This window comes from Aegilops tauschii, chromosome 2 (genome assembly GCF_002575655.3).
Source record: "Aegilops tauschii subsp. strangulata cultivar AL8/78 chromosome 2, Aet v6.0, whole genome shotgun sequence".
In the NCBI taxonomy this organism is placed as follows: Eukaryota; Viridiplantae; Streptophyta; class Magnoliopsida; order Poales; family Poaceae; genus Aegilops; species Aegilops tauschii.
This window is the reverse complement of record NC_053036.3, coordinates 424,348,716-424,366,331: the sequence shown is the minus strand read 5'-3', so window position 1 is coordinate 424,366,331 and position 17,616 is coordinate 424,348,716. Positions and strand designations below refer to the sequence as shown.

At 47.7% G+C, this 17,616-nt stretch overlaps 1 protein-coding gene across 1 annotated transcript; it reads left to right on the top strand.

Moving 5' to 3' along the window:
* Positions 1-3,536: 3,536 nt before the first annotated feature.
* Positions 3,537-6,123, top strand: LOC120974072 (MEIOTIC F-BOX protein MOF-like). Its single transcript, XM_073507196.1, has 3 exons — positions 3,537-4,469; positions 4,792-4,986; positions 5,070-6,123. The coding sequence occupies exons 1-3, from the start codon at positions 3,537-3,539 to the stop codon at positions 5,424-5,426; spliced, it is 1,485 nt and encodes a 494-aa protein (XP_073363297.1). The 3' UTR covers positions 5,427-6,123.
* Positions 6,124-17,616: the final 11,493 nt, after the last annotated feature.

Below are 17,616 nucleotides of genomic sequence, written 5' to 3'. Positions count from 1 at the left end.
TTCAAATACACAAAAGAAACAGCGAACGCGAATGAACAAACAAAACGATGAATACCGTCAAGTGAAATGAATATGTGATAACATGAATGTAATGTCGGTGAGAATACGTGCTCCCCCAAGTTTAGGCTTTTGGCCTAACTTGGTCTATGGCCACTAAAAGAATATACCTGACATAGAAAGAGAGGAACACTAGACGACAACTAGGGTTATGCAGGAGGGAGTGAGTGAGTTCTGCTTCACTCCACATGCCAGCGCCTCCTTATATAGACGGTCGGGTAGATGGGCATGGTGAAAGCGCAGGTTTACTCCGAGAGGGGGGTGAATGGGAGATTTTTGGAAATTCATCAAACTCTGATGAATTTGACGAAGATCAAAGTGAAGAAATAGAAACATGAGAAAATTAAATAATCACATAAATAGAAAGTATGCATACAAGATACATATAGGTGAAGAACATGCAATCATACAAGCATACAAGCATGAAAAAGATGAACTGAAGAAATGAACGACAGCATGATGAAAGACTTCAGTTCAAATTCGTCAAAAGGTAGATCACAAATTCTTCATCAGTGGAATAACGTAAGGTAACGGTTAAGGAATTTGAAACTAGGCAGGCTTGCTGAAGACACAACGATTTGGTAGACCAGTTCCAGTTGTTGTATCAACTGTACGTCTGGTTGAGGCGGCTGAGACGAACGCAGAGGACACACAGTCCTTATAGTATTCCTCTTGAGCTAAGGTCATTTAGACCTCGCACAATCACTCGTGGTAAGTCTTCAAGGCAGACTTCCAAAACCTTCACAAACTTGTTCACTGGCACACCATAATGACTCTTGGGTGCTCAAAACATGACGCCTAACTGTCTGGAAGAATGACGGTCCTCAAAGGTAACAGGCGTCAGGTCACACAGATCAATCTCTTCAGTGATGCTCAATCACTTTTGCTCCGGTGGATTTTTCCTCACTTAGGATTCTCTCAAAGTCGTCAGAGGATGGGTTGCTCTCAAATGACAAGTGTCAAGTTCTCTCTGAGCAGCCAACGACGAAGTGGTTGTGGGGGTGGCTATTTATAGTCAGAGGGCAACCCGACATGAATTGTCATGAATGCCCTTCTCAGACACGACCGTTGTCAGGATAAGGATCCACTCGACAGCTGGCCTGCGGTGCAGCAACAATCGGAAAATTGAACTCTCAATTTCATCAGGCACTCAATTTCCTCACGATAGACAGATCACACTGGCGAAATCCTAACTCCTAGCCTGACCAAATTCGTGAGCGACCAGATGAAATTCTTCACTGTCGCTAGCAAATTCGTCAGGTGTTCCGAAGATTTCCAAAGGTTTCACTCAAAGCGGCTTGTGTACGTATAGGTTTGAGCATCACTTTGGAAATGTGAACTATGATTCACCTAGACCCCCTTTAAGAATATGGTTTTTCCTATGACTCAAAATAAGAAGAAAGAAACTACGAAAACAAAAGTCTTGAAGCTTCAAAGTCTTCACATCAATTTCTTTAAATACCGTACCATTTTCATGACCAAATTCTTCACTTGAAGAAATATATTTTTAGGGGTCACCTTTCATTGGTTAAACCAAATCTTTAGGACTATAACTTCTGTATTCACTCACAAACACGTTAGTCCATCAACTTATTTGTCTTCAATACTCCAAAACCACTAAGGGGCACTTGATGCACTTACACATGGGCTTAGGCCCACCACCTTTCGCAAACAGCCCACAGTCCAATGTCTCGGAGAGTGGCACTTCTGTTAACGACTCGTTAATTAATCCATAATTAATTAATCATTCCCGGCTGGCAAAATAAGGTTCAGCTCATTCCCGCAACCCTCGGCGCACGCGTCTTGTCGAGGTGGGCGACGACGGAGGAGGAGCAAACATGTACAACTCCTCTTCCCAAGTTCCTAATGTCATGTGGTAGAGCAGCCCTTATAAAGGGGTCTCACTCTTACTACTGTAGCAGTATGGTACTAAACTTCCCGTCATTTGCCATGCACCTAAATGAGCCTTAGAGATTAACCAGGGATTATTTCCTTACATGGGTCAAAGCCTATCTATAATCCAACATGTTTTACACTTCTTTTATGGAGGACTAGATAGATAGAGCAAGCAAATGGTAAACTCTGCCTCTGGAAGAGCTTTTATGGGCTTCAGTATTGTCCAAGTCTGGGGGCTGCTCGATAAAATTCGGCACGACACAAAAAGTTGGTACCCTGATCCAGAGGAGAAAGGGGAGTCGAACCGGATTACGGTGGTGGCGCGGGTGTGGAGGGATTGGAGATGGTGATGGGCTGCCGCGGGAGAAAGACAAAGCGTTTGTTATTTTCGCGAATATGCAAGTTGCGTATCTTTTCATTGATAGAAGGAGAATAAAAACATGAGGTTACAACGCTTACAAGGCCATGTACGCATAATGCATGGTGTACAAGCTTAGGAGCATCACCATCTTGTCCATGACATTTGTTATGCCCATGCCCAACAAGCATTTGTCAAAAAAAAGTTAAAAATGCTACATATCTTGAATATTGTGTAGCTATAGTTTAGGGACAATTGAATTATGCCGCTAACTTGACCTCACTACTTACATTTACCCCTTATTTCCCGACCTATTCAGTTTTGCCCCTATTTTCTTGTATGGTATTCTTATAGAAATACCCTTGGCCGACGTTCCCTTCACGTCTTCCCACTTTCGAAGCTTTACGACATTTCTCAAAAAAAAATCCAGTTTGTTTAATTCATATCTAAATGTTTTTTAAGGATGTCACATCTAAGATCCCATAAATATATAATGCAGCAACAAAAAAAAATAGACCACAAACAGAATGGACATCAGCTTAGATGTGACATAGCTATATCACATAGATGTGTCCTAGACAAATCCAATTTTCAGGGATACTAGAAAAGCTTAGCAAGTAGAGAAGAGCCAACGAAAACATCACGTCCAAAACTGAGTATTGATCTTAAATTTATGGATAAGTGTGAGTAATGGGTTCAAGAGTTAGGTGTAGATATGAAAGTGTGAGTAATGGATTCGAGGTAGGAGTAATTTAGAACTTTTGCCCCTCAAAGATTCATAGAAATCGAACCGGATATACGTGTCGCCGGAAGACTTCTCCGAGCCCGATATAGCCCGTGATGGTTGCAGCGAACAGTTCTCTTCAGCCTGGTTAGTGTCCGGACATGTATAGTTTAGATGTTGACGCCCCTCAAAGATTCACATACATCGAATCGGATACATGTCGCTGAAAGAGTTCTCCGAGCCTGATATAGTCGCTGAGAGTTTCAGCGATAGTTCTCTTCAGCACTTGCGCACAGCATGCGCATCACGCAGGTTAAGCCGATGGGTACACGGGCCAGCACACCCGTACACACAGTAGGGTCGGAGACGGACCATCCCAGCAGTCGGGCTACACGGCTCGTAAATAAGCCCACCAAGGGAGCAACTCGTCGACACGATCGTTCGAGCCCCGCCGCCGAGGAAGCAACCTGCGTACTCATCCCTGTCAGTCTGTCACCATATATGGCTGGAGACTGCGGACACCTCGGTCCGTCCCGCAAGCGCGCTCCCGTGGACGCGGACCGGCTGAGCGACCTGCCGGACTGCCTCCTGGAGGACATCCTCTCGCGCCTCGGGTCCCTGCAGGCCGTGCGGACGAGCGCGCTGTCCCGGCGCTGGCGGCACGTCTGGCGCTCCGTGCGCTGTGTCGACATCGACCAGCGGGAGTTCCCCGGCAGCGGCACGCCCGGCTCCCGCCAGTACCAGCGCTTCGAGGACTTCGCCGACACCATGCTGCCGTTGCCTCCCGGCGCCGCGCGGCCGCCTCTGGACACGTTCCGCCTCCACTTCGCGGATGCCATGAACAGGGTGGCCATGAACACTACGAGCTTTGGGAGGTGGATCCGGCGGGGCTTCATGCGCCGCCCGGCCACCGTCGACCTCCAGTGCGACTACGTCAATGGCTGCATCCTGTGGCCGCCCTGCCACGTAGACATGGGAACCGCCGCCTGCCGCCTGACTAGGCTCCGGCTCTCCGGTGTGACGCTAGGACTCGGCTCCCGGGAGGAGATTGGCGGCCAGTTGCCGGTCCTGGAGGACCTGCACCTCGACAACTGCTGCTACTACGGGGTCCTCACCATTGCCTCGCCCACGCTCAAGAGCCTCGCAGTCACAAGTAATTCGGTCAGTTACTCTACTGACACCGTGGCCATCGCGGCTCCTCGCCTCGCCTCCCTCCGCCTCGTCCTTCCGTTCGGCCGCGACGGCAGGACCTCGGTGGTAACCAAAGCTCCAGGAAACGAGGCGCTGCCATCGCTCGTCGAGGCGTCCATCTGTCTAAACGATCTGGACCAACGGGCTTACAAAGCCAAGCTCCCGTTCCTGAGATCCCTGTGCAGCTTCCTCGGCCGACTAACCAATGTCACGAAATTAGAACTCTCGGGGTTCACAACCACGGTACGCATTTTTTGGATCTCGAGTGTTTTAGCATTTTTTTTGAGTAACACGAGTGTTTTAGCAGTGCTTGTGCTAATTAATTCTCATAAGCCCTTTTTTTTTTGAGGAATCTCATGAGCCCAATTTTCTTTGTGAACTTTTTTTTGCGAACTTCTTTTTCTTTGTGAACTTGACTCACCTCAAATTGGAGTAGTAAAAGTGCACAGTATTATTATTATTATTATTATTGCGACAAAAGTGTACAGTATTAGCTAAACGTTGGTATAGAATTTTTGGTCAGTAAGTTATACACATAGTGAGCTGTGTGATGGTGATGTTTTAGACATGGGTGGATCTTTATCTTGTTCTTTTATTTCAGGCATTGCTGGACCATGAGTCTCAAGATTTTCCGGTCCTCGAAAACCTAAGAACCTTGCTTCTCGACGGTTGTGATATTGGAGCAATCGACCTCCAAGTGTTGATGAAAATCCTTGAGAACGCCCCTAATTTGGAGAAGCTCCGATTGCACCGCTGCAAGGTACATGCCTCTTTTTAATTGCACTCTACACTTTAGTTCTTTGTTTCTTGTACACCTGAGACAAAAAATCTTGTACACAAAAGTTTTTAGGTCGTCCGAAGAGGAGCAAAGGGAAGGCAGGGCCGAAAAGGACATGTCCCAACCAATGTGTTTCAACACTTGTTCGACACAAGAAACTGAACTCAATAGAAATCAAGTACCAACCACAGGATGAAGCTCACTTGAAAGAGTTTTTCGGAAAATATGTGAACGAAACGCCAAAGGAAATGCAGTTGTGGCGAGTTGCCAGGAATTTGAGCATTTCAAGAGCGAATACAAGAGGAGGAGATCAGGTTTCCACTGCTGCTCATGTTACACCGGTTCAAGAGTCGACTCTATATTTGCGTCGCACCATCCCGCGGGATCCAGCAGTGGCAAACCACAGGAGTGATTCAACATAGCCATGCATGGTGGCGCGTAGAGTAAGAAAACAATATGCTCACAGTTTCAAGTGTGACTAGTATCATGTATTTTTCTGTTGTACTGTATTGTATTGTATTGTGGCTTGTGGTGCCAAGTGCTCGTGCAAGTAGCACGTGAAGGTTGATATCCGACCACTCGCATTTCACTTGAATGGAGTAATATTTTTAGTATATTCCATAGCACCCATCAGCATTTACGACTTCTTATAGTGAAGCTCTTGTAGTGGGGTTTTATATAGCTAGGTGAAAGTGCATCTCCATTGTACCCCCATTGGTTTTGATGATCTATGGCAAAACCATTGAGATGACTGATGTTTCATTGAGCTTATTTCGTCTATAGCATGTGATCTCATTGTTTATCAGGTTTGGCTACAAGTGGAAGATCACTTGTGACCCATTCAAACAATTTTTTTAGTTGTTGTTCTCCTCGAGCTCTTGTTATGTATTTTTTGGACTTTTGGCGAATACAAGATTCACATTGCATATATCACAACCATACTATGAAGAGGGGTACAAGCAAATACTTTGTTTGAGCTCCAAGAATGGATCCTAAGCCAAAGTCCTCGAAAATCTCCGTAGTCATTCCCTTTGTATGAGTTTCTCTAAGTCTGGTACTTTCAAAGATTTTCTGCCGGTACTACCGAACCACTTAGGGTCATTCATACTCAGAGGTCAAACCTAGTTTCAACGGTTCGGAACCGCCATTTATTTTGTTATGGAACTGTCGAGTCATTCCTCCTTGAAACATTGTTTGTTTGCTCCGACACTTTCGAGCACAAAAAATTTCATCATCACTTTCGAGTCGTCTCAGTTTGCTTATCTGCTGGTCATGGCATGAGTTCGGTACCTCGGCTCATTTTCGTCCGGAACTTTCGAGTTGTGATTTGGCTCTTTTTTGTAAATATCATCCTGATAACTCTTGTGTTTACTACAGTACTACCGAGCAATTGGTTTTACTAGTTCTTCCGAGTTTTTCTATCTTAAAAAAGGTGCTACATTTTGTCTCATTCTTTCTTCAGTACTTCTGAGTATGGTTCTTGAACATTGACATGGCCGTTCAAATTTATTTGAATTGATTCGGTAGTTCTGCTAGTCTTCCATCGGTGCTTCCTAGCCTTAGTTAACCTTTAAGGAACAATTGGATTTTGGACTCTCTCTATGTATTCTCTACTCACACCCCTTCGTGGCTGACCACCACATTCATTTCATTCATCATTATCTGCCACAAAACACACACGACATTTCAACCCATCCACCTACCACGTAGAGAAAGAGAGATCCATGGCAAAAAGAAGAAGAAAGAAGTGTCGTGTGATTCCATTTTTTACTTCTTGATTCTTAGAAGGCCAAGAACTCATCACTACAACTTAGTTTTTTTCACCACAATTCTATCCTTGTAAGAGAGTGTTGCTATGGATTATTGAGAGAAGCTTTGATTGAAGATCTTGCAAGGAGCTCTTATCAAGTGATTATGCTTTGCTTATTACTCTTGGATGGTGAGTGCATCATTGACGGTAGGAGTCACTTGTGATCCTATCAAGTTCTTCGTGTGAAGGCTGCAACAGTTTGTGCGAGCCCGAAGACTGCCAACTTCGTGAATATCTACCCTAGTGAGGCTTCTGAGTGCAAGCCATGAAGAAATAGGTTGGTTGTGCTTCATGGACCGCATGGTGGGTGTCACAACCAAAATTCTTGAATCCTAGAATGTGATGACCCGGACTCGGTAGGGATCCCAATCTCTTAGTTTTACAGTTCTAGTCCTTGGATCAATAGCTAGCACTCATAATTCACATGTCATAATGTATCGAGAATCTAGAGTAGGCTATCAATCACAAAGTAAGCAAAAGAAAAACAATTGTAGAGTTCCATCAATGCCACTGGGAGAGGTCAGTGTAGACCCATGACCTAATCCGTAACACCTACTCTTCGTCTAATAAACCGAACATGAAAAGTTGCAGACCAAAAGGATCAAATTATTGAACGTACTGGCAAGCATGCATCCAAAAGAATATAAACACATATAATGCTACGTGTAGGTTTTGTAAAATCAAGATGTTTCTAAAGAGATGTTTGGCGTAGAGCCAATTTTTCCTACCTACACCAACAATCTTTTAGTGACCAGAAGTTTAATTAAGCAAACCAATTCAGTAACCTAATAAATATTACTAAAATGATGGAATATCACAATGATTCTAGTATAATTGCGCTAAGGTGTCCATAATGGAGGACATGGCTAATCGTGATCATTTTTTATACTCTCGAGAAATTATACATGTTTTCCTACTAGACATAGTTAGCCCTTTTTGCACTCAAGTGTATATCCACCGGGAAAAAAATCGAGACGAAGCCTGTTTGAAGCAAGCCCTTACCATTCTTGTAGAGCTATACACGAGAGCGGCGTTTTGGCACATAGGAGCGCGCGCTCCTGGTTTTTAAAATGTGTTTTAAACATATTTTGAAATGTCAAAAAATTTCAAACAAAAATTTGACGCGTACATCTCGATATTGTACATGCTCATAAAGTCGTTTCGTGTCATGTGTGAAAAAGACAAAATCCGGTATTAAAAATGATTTTCACAAGACATCCTTTTGTCTTTTACACAAGGCACAAAAAATATCGGTTTTCTCCGAAACTTGATGTGCACACATATAATGTCGGAAAATATGGGCAAAAAATTTGTTTGGAATTTTTTCACACTTCAAAATATTTTTTCTGTGTGCAGGAGAGCACACTCCCGGGAGCACCAACGGATTTCTGAACGGCACACCTACTATATTCTACATCTGCTAGCCGACAAGGACAGGTACTCACAACTTACACAACTAAAATAGAGTTTGTATTGACTAGCTGTTGTACTTGAAGCTATTACAGTTAAAATCATGCTTGATCCCTTTGTTACTGGGTGCTATTCCGCAAAAAGTAACCTTACTTCGGCTGTTGGGCAAGGTTCTTTTTTTAAAATACAGTAGATGCGAGCTTCCATTCAAATGATACAGTAGTTGATTGGAAGATGGGCGAGATGGCTCTCCTCTCCCTTTCCCCTCCCCCTCCTCCTCCGTCCCCGTCGCCACTCCCCTCCTCGGTCCTCCTGTCGCCGGCGGCCCCTTCTCCGGCTGGTTCCCCCTGCTGCCGGTCCTCTCCTTCCCTGGATCTCCGGCGGCCCCTTCTTCCCCTCCTTCCCTGCCTCCTCCCCGCCCCCCTCGGGTGGGCAATTGGTTCTGGGCTCTCGATGGGGACGAGGGGGAATCTGCCTCCGATGCGAAGCCCCCTTTCCCCGCCCCTCCGGGCGGCGGCTCCGGTGGTCGTCAGAGCGGTGTCTACGCGCGTACGGAAGTTTTCCCTAGGGGGCCAGGGCCTGCCTGCCTACTCCCCTTCATAGGTCGATCCAGGGTGGTCTCGCGTGTCTCGTCGGCGTTGGAAAGCTAGTATGTTCCCCTTCCCCTCGCCGGCGCGTGGTGTCCTGGGGCCGGCGCCAAGGCGATGTTCGTCTCTGGTGGTGGCGGAGCCCCTCGGCTCCCCATCCCAGTGGTCGGCGGCGGGGTATCCGGCGGGGTCAGGCTCGCTGGGCTCGGCGTCCTTGGGGTTGTTGCAAACCTTAGAGCTGCCCGTTGGTCCGGGGCTAGCGGGCCCCTGGGGCGGGATGGGCTGTCTGCTGGGCTTTCTGGGCCTCCACCTCTCTCCTCCCTCGATGTTTTTCCTCCTGTGCCAGGCTTGGGCCATGGGCCGTGTGTGGCCCAGCCCCCACCTGGCTTGCCCCCCGCCCCCTAGGCCTGGCCTGTTCCGGGTATATATGGGTCCGCAAGGGTTCCTCCAGCCATTTCCAGGGTTCCCCGCATCCAAAACAGACGTGCGTCGGCTGCGCTCCCCTTTCACACTTTCTTCAGGTCCACCCCTCCTCCTCCCCTCTCCATCTCATTCGCGGCGGTCCTCTCCATGGACAAATTACGGGGCTCCTCCAGCGGGGCGTTCTCCAGCTACAAGCGCTGCCGCGAGGGATCGGCGAAGACAGCCACGGATCTGGCGTACGAGGCCGCGCTTCGTTCCAAGCTCGAGGCGGAGCGGCCGGTGTGTGAGAAGGTGGCTCGGGAGCATGACGCCTGGGCCGCCAGGCCGGAGTGGCTGCCGCACAATGAGCGGGCCCGTGCGGTGGCGGCCATGGCTGAGGGCGACGGATCCGCGGTCCCTAGATCTAGGGGTGGCTTGTTCTCGGCTTAGCCTAGTGGCTCGTCGGTGGGGGTTGCGGACCCCTGGGAGGTGGCGGCGGCGAGCAACGGGGCGACCGCCTCCTCCTCTGCTCCTCGGCCTCCTCCTTCGCGCGGGTCGGCGGCTCCGGCGCCGCGTGGCGAGTACGACCCCCCTCCGCAGGGGTCCAAAGGACGTCGCTTCCCTTCCTCTGCTCTTGGCTCGTCTTCTGCGGGTCTCGGAGATGGCATTCTCCCTCCACCCCCTCCTATATCCCGCCCCCGTCCTTTAACCCAAGCCCCAGCTCCACGCTTACCTGTTTCGCTTGTCACCAACCTGGTCACTTTTAGTCCTGCTGCTTCAATCCACCATTCTGCCTCGTCTGCAGGGAGGAGGGCCACTTAACGGTGGACTGTCAGTATCGTCACAAGCCTCGCTCCTTCGTCCATTATGGTCTCGGGCTCCCGGGCTGCTCCTTCTTTGCTCTTGATAGCGATGTTCCACAGGTGGTTTTTTCTCCCTCCCTGTCTTATGCCGCAGTTATCACCGTCAAGGATCAGAGGATCTCTCCCCAGACCCTTCTAGATGAGCTCCGGATTTGGGACGTCGACGGGTGGGATTGGCAGATCCACTAGCTGTCGGAGTTTGAGTTTGCCGCCATCTTCCCTTCCAAAGAATGCCTCAAGATGATTGCTTCCTATACTAGTTTCACTCTCCCGCTCAACCAACTTGTAGTTTCTATCAAGGTCGCGGCCAATGGATCCAAATTTGTTGATCCCCTTTCTGACATTTGGGTGCTGGTTGATGATGTGCCTCCTACCCTCCGCTCCACATCTTTCCTCATGGCATTTGGCGTCCTGATTGGCAAGCCGCTCGAGGTCGACTCCGAGTACCTGGAGAAATTAGGCCCGGCCCGGATCAAGGTGTGGTGTGTTGATCCTCTCTGTGTCCATGGTGTCGTTGATGTGTTCCCTTCCTCAGCTGGCTTTCGTCTGCGTGTTCGTGTTGAAGGGGCGGAGGCCCATCACACCCCTCCTCCTCCCCCCAGGCCTTCTCCTTTTGACAAGCATGGCGATGGTGACAATGATGCAGGTAACCTAGTGGTGGCACTGACCCTCGCTTCACCCGCTCCGAATGGGATGGCATGGGCTCGGAGGTTCGTGTTCTGTTCAAGGATAACGCCCCGTTGGATGGTGCGTCCAAAGGTGCGGCGAAGACCAGGGATGTGGGTGTGGAGGGCCCAACGATGGTGACTCCGGGTGCTCCCACCCTCGGGGGTACCACGGTGTCTGGTGTTTGCTCCAACTTGCCGGCCCGACCTGCCTCTCCTTCCCACTCCGGCATCAAGGACCTACCTTCTTTCCCTCCTACGATGCAGTGGTGCGTGCAAGCAAGAAGAAATCTTCTGTCAAGAAGTTCTCCATGAAGAGCAGGGCCTCGACGGGCACCAAGCAGTCGGCGCCCGGCCTTTGCCGTCGGCTGGACGCTAACCTGGGCGGGGCGTCCGGTCTGGCATCTGCTGCGGCTTCGCCCTCCCCAGTGGCTTGTTCCCCGTCCATTCGATCCCGACCTCCACTGCCCGCAAAAGTGGTCGGGTCAAGAACAGCGCCGAGCGGGTGGTTGATCAGGCGGCGCATCACGCAGTGGCAAAGGATCTCCCTCCTCCAGGTACCCCTTCCCCTCCCACACCCATGGTTTCTTCTCCTGTTCGGTTTGTTCTTCCTACGCGCTCGGACGATCATTTGATTCATGTGCTTTTGGATGTTGGCATCACTTTTGAGCCTGGCTTTGGTTCTCCTTCTGCTATCCTCGCTCTGGTTCATGCCAATGAGGCCGCCTAGGCAGCCATAGCTAAAGCCAAAGAGGCTGTTTTTTCTCGCGATGTCGCTCCGGTTGTGGCCGGAGAGGCTGTGGGAGGGGCCGGTGGGGGCCATGTTGGAGAACGTTGCATGGGAAACAAAAAAATTCCTACGCTCACCAAGATCAATCTAGGAGATGAACATCTACGAGAGAATAGATTGCATCTACATACCCTTGTACTCCCTCCGTCCCAAAATTCTTGTCTTAGATTTGTCTAAATACGAATGTATCAAGTCACGTTTTAGTATTAGATACGTCCGTATCTAGACAAATCTAAGACAAGAATTTTGGGACGGAGGGAGTAGATCGCTAAGCGGAAGCATTAAGAACGGTTGATGTAGTCGAACGTCTTCGCGATCCAATCATGATCCGTCCCGCACTCCCGATCCAAGTGTCGAACAGATGACACCTCCGCGTTCAACACACGTACAGCTTGATGATGCCTTCACCTCCTCGATCCAGCGAGTGATGGTGAAGTAGTAGCCCGAGTCCTCCGGCAGCACGACGGCGCGATGGCGGTGGTGGTGGAGAAATCTTAGCAGGGCTTCGCCAAGCCTCACGGAGAAGAAGAAGGACTACGAGGGAGAGGGAGGGCAGCGCCGTGGCATAGATGGGTACGGCTGCCCTCCCTCTACCCCTCTATATATAGGGGGAAGGGAGGAGGAGGGGCGCCCTAGGGTTCCCTAGGGGGGCCGGCAGCCACCACGGGGTAACCCTAGATGGGTTTTGGCGCGCCTCCCTCCCGGGAGCCTTGGCCCCCAAGGCAAAGGGGGTGGCTGCCCTAGGGTACCACCCCCACCCCTTCTGGTTATGTGGGAAAGGGTGAGGGGGGCGCACAGCCCCTTAGTGGGCTGGTTTGCCCCCTCCCCTTGGCCCTTGGGGCCCCCCAACACTTGCCGGGGCCCCCCGAACCCCCTTTCGATGATGTTGGTCATCACCCAGTACCCCTAGAACAACTCCGGACTCCAAAACCCTTCGTCCAATATATCAATCTTCACCTCCAGACCATTCCAGAGTACCTCGTCACGTCCGGGATCTCATCCGGGACTCGGAACAACCTTCGGGAACCACCATAATGACTCGATTATACTTATATCGTCACCAAACGTTAAGTGTGTAGACCATGCGGGTTCGAGAACTATGCAGACATGACCGACACACCTCTACAGTCAATAACCAATAGCGGGACTTGGATTCCCATATTGGTTCCTACATATTCTACGAAGATCTTATCGGTCAAACCTCGATGTCAAGGATTCAACTAATCCCGTATGCAGTTCCCTTTGTCTATCGGTATGTTACTTGCCCGAGATTTGATCGTCGGTATCTCCATACCTAGTTCAATCTCGTTACCGGCAAGTCTCTTTACTCGTTCTGTAATACAAGATCCCATGACTAACTCGTTGGTCACATTGCTTGCAAGCTCATTGTGATGTTGTATTACCGAGTGGGCCCTGAGATACCTCTCCCTCATACGGAGTGACAAATCCCAGTCTTGATCCATGCTAACTCAACAGACACCCTTGAAGATACCTATAGAGCACCTTTATAGTCACCGAGTTACGTTGTGACGTTTGGTACACACAAGGTACTCCTCCGGTGTCAGTGAGTTGCATGATCTCATGGTCATAGGAACATATACTTGACATGCAGAAACGATAGCAATAAACTTGACACGATCATATGCTACGTTTATAGTTTGGGTCTTGTCCATCACATCATTCCCCTAATGATGTGATCCCGTTATCTAATGACAACTCATGTCTATGGCTAGGACACCATAGCCATTTTCGATCAACGAGGTAGTCCGGTAGAGGCTTAATAGGGACATGTTGTTGTCTATGTATCCACACATGTATTTGAGTTTCCGGTCAAATAAATTATAGCATGGATAATAAACGATTATCATGAACAAGGAAATATAATAACAACCAGTTTATTATTGCCTCTAGGGCATATTTCCAACAGTCTCCCACTTGCACTAGAGTCAATAATCTAGCATTAAATAGTAATGAATCTAACACCCATAGAGGTCTGGTGTTGCTCATGCTTTGCCCGTGGAAGAGGTTTAGTCAACGGATCTGCAACATTCAGATCAGTATGTATCTTGCAAATGTTTATGTCTTCCTCCTTGATGTAATCGCGGATAGAATTGAAGCGTCGCTTTATGTGCCTGGTCCTCCTGTGAAACCTTAGTTCCTTGGCTAGAGCAATGGCACCAGTGTTGTCACAGAACAGAGTCATTGGGCCCAGTGCACTGGGCACAACTCCAAGATCTGTCATGAATTGCTTCATCCAGACACCTTCCTTCGCTGCCTCCGAGGCAGCTATGTACTCCGCTTCACATGTAGAAACAGTGCCACTCTCTGCTTGGAACCGCACCAGCTTACCGCGCCCCCGTTCAGAACATATGCGTATCCGGTTTGAGACTTAGAGTCATCCAGATCAGTGTCAAAGCTTGCATCGACATAACCCTTTACGATGAGCTCTTGATCACCTCCATAAACGAGAAACATTTCCTTAGTTCTTTTCGGGTACTTAAGGATATTCTTGACCGCTGTCCAATGTTCCACTCCTGGATCACTTTGAAACCTTCCGGCCATACTTATGGCAAGGCAGACATCAGGTCTGGTACACAGCATTGCATACATGATAGAGCCTATGGTTGAAGCATAGGGAACACCTTTCATTTTCTCTCTATCTTCTGCAGTGGTCGGGCATTGAGTCTGACTCAACTTCACACCTTGCAAAACAGGAAAGAACCCCTTCTTGGACTAATCCATTTTGAACTTCTTCAAAATCTTATCAAGGTATGTGCTTTGTGAAAGTCCTATCAATCGCCTTGTTCTATCTCTATAGGTCTTGATGCCTAAGATGAAAGCAACTTCTCCTAGGTCCTTCATTGAAAAACTCGTGTTCAAATATTCCTTCACGTTTTCCAAAAGTTCTATATTGTTTCCAATCAGTAATATGTCATCCACATATAATACTAGAAACGCTATAAAGCTCCCACTCACTTTCTTATAATTATAAGCTTCTCCATAAACTTGTATAAACCTAAACGCTTTGATTACCTCATCAAAGCGAATATTCCAACTCCGAGATGCTTGCACCAGCCCATAAATGGATCGCTGGAGCTTGCACACCTTGTCAACAAAACCTTCCGATTGCATCATATACAACTCTTCCTTAAGGAAACCATTAAGGAACGTTGTTTTGACATCCATCTGCAAGATTTCATAATCAAAAAATGCAGCTATTGCCAACATAATTCTAGCGGACTTAAGCATCGCTATGGGTGAGAAAGTCTCATCGTAGTCAACTCCTTGAACTTGTGAAAAACCCTTTGCCACAATTCGAGCTTTATAGACGGTGATATTACCGTCCGCATCCGTCTTCTTCTTGAAGATCCATTTATTCTGAATGGCCTTTCGCCCTTCAGGTAATACTTCCAAAGTCCACACTTTGTTTTCATACATGGATCCCATCTCGGATTTCATGGCCTCTAACCATTTGTCAGAATCCGGGCCCACCATCGCTTCTCCATAGCTCATAGGTTCATCGTTGTTGTTGTCCAACAACATGACCTCCAAGACAAGGTTACCGTACCACTCAGGAGCAGTACGTATCCTTGTCGACCTACGAGTTTCAATAGCAACTTGATCCGAAGCTTCATGATCACTATCATTAGCTTCCTTATCAACTGACGTAGGTGTCGTAGAAACATCTTTCTGCGCCGCACTACTCATTGTTTGAAGTAAAGGTTCAACAAACTCATCAAGTTCTATCTTCCTCCCACTCAATTCTTTCGAGAGAAACTCTTTCTCGAGAAAGGACCCATTCTTAGCGACAAACACTTTGCCCTAGGATCTGAGATAGAAGGTATACCCAATTGTCTCCTTTAGGTATCCTATGAAGACGCATTTGTCCGCTTTGGGTTCGAGCTTTTCCGGCTGAAGCCTTTTGACATAAGCATCGCAACCCCAAACCTTAAGGAACGACAACTTAGGTTTCTTGCCAAACCACGGTTCATATGGTGTCGTCTCTATGGACTTAGATGGTGCCCTATTTAAAGTGAATGCAGTTATCTCTAATGCATAACCCCAAAACGAGAGTGGCAGATCGGAAAGGGACATCATAGAACGCACCATATCCAATAAGGTACGATTACAACGTTCGGACACACCATTACGATGTGGTGTTCCAGGTGGCGTCAACTGTGAAACGATTCCACATTGTCTTAAGTGATTGCCAAACTCATAACTCAGATATTCTCCCCCTCGATCGGATCGTAGGAATTTAATCTTCTTGTTACAAGGATTCTCAACTTCACTCTGAAATTGCTTGAACTTTTCAAACGTTTCAAACTTATGCTTCATTAAGTAGACATACCCATACTACTCAAATCATCGGTGAAGGTGAGAAAGTAATGATATCCACCGTGCGCGTCAACACTCATCGGACCGCACACATCAGTATGTATGATTTCCAACAAGTCACTTGCCGTTCCATTGTTCTGGTGAAGGTGAGAAAGTAACGATATCCACCGCGCGCGTCAACACTCATCGGACCGCACACATCAGTATGTATGATTTCCAACAAGTCACTTGCCGTTCCATTGTTCTGGAAAACGGGATTTTAGTCATCTTGCCCATGAGGCATGGACATGTGTCAAGTGATTCAAAATCAAGTGACTCCAAAAGTCCATCAGCATGGAGTTTCTTCATGCGGTTTACACCAATATGACCTAAGCGGCAGTGCCATAAGAAAGTGGTACTATCCTTATCAACTCTACATCTTTTGACATCAATGTTATGAACATGTGTATCATCACTATCGAGATTCAATAAGTATAAACCCCTCACAATGGGTGCATGACCATAAAAGATATTACCCATATAAATAGAACAACCATTATTCTCTGATTTAAATGAGTAACCATCTCGCATTAAACAAGATCCAGATATAATGTTCATGCTCAACGCAGGCACTAAATAACAATTATTCAGGTTCATCACTAATCCCGATGGTAATCGAAGAGCGAGCGTGCCGACGGCGATCACATCAACCTTGGAACTATTTCCCACACGCATGGTCACTTCGTCCTTCGCCAGCCTCTGTCTTTTCCGTAGTTCCTGCTTTGAGTTGCAAATGTGAGCAATCGAACCGTTATCTAATACTGAGGCACTACAATGAGAGTTGGTAAGGTACACATCAATAACATGTATATCATATATACCTTTGTTGACGTTGGCTCCCTTCTTGTCGGCCAGATACTTGGGGCAGTTCCACTTCTAGTGGCCAGTTCCCTTGCAATAGAAGCACTCAATTTCTGGCTTGGGTCCAGCCTTGGGTTTCTTCACTGGAGGAGGGGCAATTGATTTGCCACCCTTTTTGAAGTTTCCCTTCTTTCCCTTGCTCTTCTTGAAACTAGTGGTTTTATTCACCATCAACACTTGATGCTCCTTCTAGATGTCTGACTCAGCGACTTTCAGCATCGGGAACAGCTCAGAGACTGACTTATTCATCCCTTGCATGTTATAGTTCAACGCAAAGCTCTTGTAGCTAGGTAGTAGCGATTGAAGAACTCTGTCAGTGATAGCCTCTGGTGGGAGCTCAATTCCCAACTCAGCTAGACGATTGTAGTACCTAGACATTCTGAGTATGTGCTCACTGACAGACCCGTTCTCCTCCATCTTGCAGGCATAGAACTTATCGGAGGTCTGATACCTCTCGATCCGGGCATTCTTCTCAAAGATAAACTTCAACTCCTGGAACATCTCATATGCTCCACGATGTTCAAAATGCCTTTGAAGTCCTGGCTCTAAAGCCATACAACATGGCGCACTGAACTATTGAGTAGTCATCAACACGCGATTGCCAGGCGTTCACAGTGTCTGCAGTTGCTGGAGGGGGTGGCACACCAAGCGGTGCATATAGGACATAAACCTTTTGGGCAGCCGTGAGGATAATCCTCATATTACGGGCCCAGTCTACAAAGTTACTTCCATCATCTTTTAGCTTAGCTTTCTCTAGGAATGCATTGAAATTCAGGGGAGCTACTGCATGAGCCATTGATCTAGAACATAAATTTGCAAAGGCAACTTTAGACTATTGTTCATGATA